The 6,770-nt window shown below is 37.0% G+C and overlaps 1 protein-coding gene across 1 annotated transcript; it reads right to left on the bottom strand.

Moving 5' to 3' along the window:
- Positions 1-2,684: 2,684 nt before the first annotated feature.
- LOC146569726 (kunitz-type U19-barytoxin-Tl1a-like) lies at positions 2,685-5,384 on the bottom strand. The gene is made up of 4 exons (XM_085281374.1): positions 5,328-5,384; positions 4,963-5,086; positions 3,841-4,017; positions 2,685-3,524 (listed from the first exon to the last, which is right to left on the bottom strand). Exons 1-3 carry the CDS (start codon positions 5,382-5,384, stop codon positions 3,854-3,856), a joined length of 345 nt encoding a protein of 114 aa, XP_085137500.1. The 3' UTR covers positions 2,685-3,524; positions 3,841-3,853.
- Positions 5,385-6,770: the final 1,386 nt, after the last annotated feature.

A 6,770-nucleotide genomic window follows, 5' to 3' on the forward strand; every position in this document is an offset into this window, starting at 1 on the left:
CTATAGGGCAAAAATCTGGGACTCTCCACCATTTGACCTTAGAACTGAAGAAGCTTCTCAGACGAGAGGTGGGACGTCTTCAAGCTACTTAAAGTCCAGACGCTTTTCTTTCCAAACTCCTTAGACTATGATGACCTGGATGACTGAGAACCTTCACAGACATATGTAAATACCATTTCCAAGGGATTAAATGTGCAGTAAATACCAATGGTCAAAATGGAAGACAGTCATTATTCACTTGCAAGTCATAATATGAACATGAAGTCAGTAAAAACCAATTATAACCAAAATAACAATTTCAGGAGTTCAGACGCAAGCTTAAACATAACCCTGACAGAAAACAACGAGAAGACATCAAGCTATGTGCTAATAACCTGGCCCGTTATGAAAAGTAAAATGAAAAACTTTTTATGTACCTAGAATGTCTTAATGTCAGATTTTGAAAGCTGAAAAGACAAACCTCCAAAACAGAAGGTGCTTCATCTTGCTCCTTGTCTTTGTGATATCTATCTATCTATCTATCTATCTATCTATCTATCTATCTATCTATCTATCTATCTATCTATCTATCTATCTATCTATCTATCTATCTATCTATCTATCTATCTATCTATCTATCTATCTATCTATCTATCTATCTATCTATCTATCTATCTATCTATCTATCTATCTATCTATCTATAAGTGAGAGTGGGTGATCAGTATTGACCTTCTATAGCACAGTGACATCTTCCAAAGGTAATGGCAGAGCTATAGCTTTATTACCTTTATTGTATAAAGTGGGCGTTTATATATGATAATCTTTGATGTAAGGTGTGATGGGGCGTGGTCTGCGGTGCCACTGCAGGAGCGATGGACCCACCTGCATGGCATCTGCAATCATGCCTCGCCGGCTTGAAAATCTGCACTGGGTCCTGAGGGTTGCGTTGTTGTTGATGTGAGTCGGGCTGTGAGCTGGAAGGCTGCAGCCGACTGAGTGTGTTTGTAGCAGCCACCGGAGTTAATAAAAGATGCTGTAAAACATGTTCATAAAAACGTCATCGTGTCTGCTGTGGTATGTTTACCGAAGGCTTTAAAAAGAAGGTCATCCAACTATTTTCCTCTTCTTATGCAATTCAGGGTCGTGGGGGGAGCTAGAGGCTATGCTATCTGTCATAAGGTGAGAGAAAGGCAACACCCTGAGTAGGTCGCCAGTCCATGGCAGGGCTAACGCATAGAGACAAATTCCATTCATTTTTACATTTGCACCTAGAGTCAATTTAGAATGACCAATTAACCTAAAACCCATGCATATCTTTGAAATGGGGGAGGAATTCAGAGTAGCCAGAGAGAGCTGACAGACATGGGGAGAACATGCAAACACCACACAGAAGAGCACAAGACGGGATTCAAATCCAGGACCTTCTTTCTTTGAAGTAACCGCTGCATTAACCAAAAGAAAATCATATCTGGATTATCTTGAAACAGCAATTTATAGAGATAGATATTCTTTAATCAGGAAATAAGAATGGCGCTGGTGATAGCAGACAGGAGGTGGTTGAGAGTAGCCAGTGTAAGCGTCATGGCAACCTTTGTGCTGCCCTCTCATTTAAGCCAGATTGCATTTTGATGCTGTCACATTACTCACACCTGTTTAAAGAAAACAAATGCATGATGATGATGAGTATGAATACCCCATATCTAGTATTTGTAATAAATTAGAAAATCTCCTGTCTCAGGTGATGCTGAAAAACTAGTTCATGCATTTATTGCTTCTAGGCTAGACTCCTAAAAACTTTAAAGGCCTTTAGCTGACCTGAAATGCTGCAACAAGACTAAAGGGTGGAAATAGAGAGCACATATTTCTCCTATATTGGCTTCTTTTCATTACTTCCCTGTCAAATCCAGAATCCTTCTCACCACTTACAAGGTCTTAAATAATCAGGCTCCATCTTCTCTTAAAAACCTCACAGTAACATCCCAAAAAGAGTACTGCAGATTTACTTTTGGTTTCTGGGATATTTAAAAGTAGAATGGGAGTTCAGAGCCTTTGGCTTTGAGGCCCTTCTTCTGTGGATCCAGTTTGGATTCAGGAGACAGACATTAAGGGCAGACATTTTAAGATTAGGCCCAAAATTTTATTTTTGGTAGCGCACATAATTAGAACTGGATTGGGTGACCCTGAATCCTCCCGTATTTATGCTGCAGTTGGTATAGGCTGCTGGGGGGGCCTTCCCATAATGCCCTGAGCGTTCCTTCTTCACTCACTATGTGTTTACACATCAATATGCATTCAATCATTAGTTATTATTAATCTCTGGCTCTTTTCCAAAGTGTGCCTTTGTTCTGTCTTGTCTTTAAGTAAAAAAGCACCTTAAAAAGAAGACTTGGTAATACACGAAGAACAACACTGAGAATATTTCCTGCAGTGGATAATAAACAGTAGATGGCAATTAACATATTTTATGAACCTTTAGGACTGTTAAAAAGGCACTGAATACTGAGAATGCATTTTATGCAGCTAGTACAATACTCAAGCAACATAACATTATATTGTAAGATTTATGAATATCTAGCAAGAAAACAGAGTCAAAAGGCATCACAGTGCAAAAACAGGTTTAAACATATCTGGTGTTTTTTAATTGGCACATGCATTCAGATTTAGTTCAGTTTTCAAGAAAACACTAGCTGATAATGCTGTTATATTTAAATAATTATAAGACCACAATACTAAAAGACCTTCAGGCAATTGTGCACAAGTGAATAAGTATGAGAACCTAAAATTATACGTTTAGGTTCTCATACTAAGAAAACCTAAAAGTTTGCTGTTGTTGTTGAGTGTTTTTCCCTCTTTTCCTGCTTCTGAGTGACAGGTGTCCAGAACTGCTGAAACACAACTCATAACACGTGAAATTACTTTCTGTATCTGACCAACAGTTTAAAAAAGACAAAATTTTAAGTTTGTTATAACACAAGGCAAGAAAAAAATTGTCAATATGAAAAGTAGTTATTAAAAAGTGCTCAGAAAAACAATAGAATAAAAAAATCATTACTTTACATTTGTAATGTTGATTAAGTAAAATGTAAAATTGGGGATCACGTAAGACTTTTAGATACACGAGGAAGAAAAATCAAAAGTTGAACATTGAATCAGTGACCACCATGATATTATTTGATGGAGTCAAATGTTGTCCTGAATTATCCAGTCAAGTAAGGGCCTAAAGAAAAGAAAACAAAAGTTATATATAAAAAATAAATAAAAATTATTATATAAAAATAAAAATTATATAAAAAACTGCTTAAAAGTGGACAATCAAAACTCCACATAGTATAGCAATTTAAAAAAGACCTGTTTAATGATTAAAGACATTAAAGACAAAAGGTTGTTTCACCCCTCAGAATCTTCAAAAGCTGTTAAACAGTACATATATTTATGTTGGCAACCAGGTTGGACTAAAGCAAACGTATCCTACATTGTCTCTTTTTAAATAAGAGTGTGATCTACTGACCAGTCGGAGTATCCACCTCATCCTCCTCAAGACCATCTAAAATCCAAAACAGTTCATGTCAGTCTTGATGCATGCTCCATCATCTACATAAGGACATCGAAAAAACATTGATTCTGTTTATTTGGACGTAGCATTTTCGAAATGTTTCTCCCACTGAAAACGTTACTTCCAGATGAACAGAATCAACTTTTTGGGAGTTCAGGTCAGTATGTATAAACACATATCACTGTGTTGTTTTGGACAGAATTATCACTGACTAATTCGTTTTTACAACATGTAATGATTTATTGATATATGAACATGTGTTAATATCCGAAACTGTATAGAAAAAAAGAGAGCACATCGTGCTTACACTTGACACCTGATCAGGTGGAGTTGCAGCTGTTGTAGTCGTGAAATCTGTTTCCATTTCCAACGCATCCGGTCCAAATGAATTCTTTGCATTTTTTATCACTGGAATCATAGTAGTACTTCACACAGTTGCCATTGCATCCACCTTCAGCTCTTTTTAGGAGGCAAGCTTTAGATGCTGTTCAGAGAAAATAATAATGATAATAATAATGGATTGGATTTATACAGCGCTTTTCAAGGCACCCAAAGCGCTTTACAATGCCACTATTCATTCACTCTCACATTCACACACTGGTGGAGGCAAGCTACGGTTGTAGCCACAGCTGCCCTGGGGCAGACTGACAGAAGCGAGGCTGCCATATCGCACCATCGGCCCCTCTGGCCAACACCAGTAGGCGGTAGGGTAAAGTGTCTTGCCCAAGGACACAACGACCAGGACAGAGAGCCCGGGGATCGAACCGGTGACCTTCCGGTTACAGATACGCTTCCCAACCCCCTGAGTGCTCGTCGTCATCATCATCATCATCCTCAAAATAGGCATAACATTTGTTTTGGTTGTTTTAGCATTTTTAATTGTCATTATATTAAAGGTTTTTATCAGAGGTAAAATTTAAACACAAATATTTTAAATACTAACACAACATGTTTGAAGGCATTCGACTTTCAGACATGTAGACATCTTAAGCCTCAGTAAACATTTACCAAAGCCTCAGGCATGCTGCCAGTAGATTTTACCAAACTTACAAATACTAAAAATTGATTCTCTGAGAACTTGAGAAGTTCATTTTTAGAACTTGGTGACATCTGACTGGTGCTTAGTGTGAACACTTTGTTCCTACAGCCTCTTGTGAAGTAATTATATGTAGAAATGGTTCATAGAAAAGTCTGAAAATCTTAACAAACCACAAATGTTCCTCTCTCTCTATATAAGATTCTGCCTTGTCAGACAATTCATCCTCCGAAGACCTCAGATAATAAAGAAGTAGGACAATGACATATTTTTCATCTTGTCACATCTGCTTTTGGTGGTCATTAAAGATACATGACATATATTTACCATCTGAAGGTTATCAGTTAAACACAATAAATTATGCAGTTATTCTTTTGTCCTTATAAATCTTACCATCCATAGGGTAGATATTCTCTGCATTATGTGAACAGTTTCTCATGCACTCTGCTTCATTTTCAAAGCGGTTTGCATTTCCTCCTTCACCTTTATATATGTTTGATTTTTTTATAAAAAGTTTCTAAATTGCACATTTAAGAGGATTGGTCCTCAGTGTTAAGTAACAAAGAATGAGTGAATTAATCATCTATTTTAAATATTTATTATTACCAAAGTCTAGAGAAAACACATGTAACTGTCCTGTATTTTGGATAGAAGTATCACTGACTAATGGTTTTAGAACATGTAATGAGTTATTGATATATGAACATGTGTAAATATCTGAAACTATGTGTAGACTCAACAGAGCACACTGTTCTTACCTTTGACACCTGAACAGGTGGAGTTGCAGCTGTTGTAGTCGTGAAATCTGTTTCCATTTCCAACGCATCCGGTCCAAATTAATTCTTTGCATTTTTCCTCCCTGGAATCATAGTAGTACTTCACACAGTTGCCATTGCATCCACCTTCCGTTCGTTTTAGGAGGCGAGCTTTAGACGCTCTTCAGAGAAAATTTTGTTATCATTATCAAAATAGGTATGACTGTTGTTTTTAATCTTTTGGTTTTCCATTTTGTTAACAGATTTCACCAAACTGACAAAGTCAAAGGACATTTTATCTATATTTCTTACATTTTACATAGTTTTATAAGTAAATAAAATTGTTAGTGTTTTCTCTCTTTTTTTCTTTCGTTGGTTAGTTCCTATACAGGCATTACCCAAAGTGGGGGGAAAAGAGCAAAACCACAAACCAAAACCACTGTAAGCCTACTAAGACCATTACACTGAGTTATAATATTACCAACAACCAAAGAGAAATCAGTGTACTGCTCACCTGTCAATCACGAAAAGAGAAGAAGAAAGACCTTTTTAGATACATATACTGACTGTCCATTAAAATAAATATTCTAGATACAAACAACCTTTATTTGTCACATACACAATCATACAGAGGACGATATGTAGTGAAATGCTTGTGTCCAAGCTGAGGACGTAGCTGTGCCATTCCAGGGCTTGGTTTTAGCATGGGCGGTCTAGCTAGGACCCTTACTGAATACTGGGTGGGAATCGAACTTGCAACTCCTGCTCCGGTGTGTAGTTTTATCACTATACTATCCAGATGCTGATACACTTCACTATAGAAGAAATTGTCAGAATTTAAATTCTAGCAGTTTCACTAGCAATCTTAATTTGCACTGTCACAGGACTACACACAAAGATATACACTGACATATTTGTGGAAAAAGTCTCTGACCCCTTGGGCTATTATGGCTAAAGAAGATTGACATCTCTGTGACTGATGATGGATTCAAAGATGCTTAATCCCAAGTGTACCATGCAAAATCATCACCGTTTTGTATAAAATTTGAGTTCATGTTAACTGTAGAGTAAAGCATAATAATCTTGCAGGTTATCTACAATGTTTCCCTGCATGTTTGATCAGTTTGGGACAATTTGTCTGCAGTGCCAAGAAAGTTAGAAATGTTTTGAGAAGTATGCTGAAGGAATTGTAAAATCGTAATTAGTAGTCCGGCTGCTCTTTGAGCACTTGGTGGCATATGGCTATTGCACAATGTGAACACTTTGTACATGGTGTACATGACATTATATTTTGCATCTTACCATCTAAGGGTTATCAGTCAAACATAATAAATTATTCAGTTATTCTTTTGTCCTCTTACCATCCATTGGGTAGATATTCTCTGCATTGGGTGAACAGTTTCTCATGCACTCTGCTTCATTGTTGGCATTTCCTCCTTCACCTTT

The sequence above is a fragment of the Mchenga conophoros genome, linkage group LG7 (genome assembly GCF_057382185.1).
Source record: "Mchenga conophoros isolate Kocher_MC1m ecotype Shallow Benthic linkage group LG7, M_conophoros_male_GT1.1, whole genome shotgun sequence".
NCBI lineage: Eukaryota > Metazoa > Chordata > Actinopteri > Cichliformes > Cichlidae > Mchenga > Mchenga conophoros.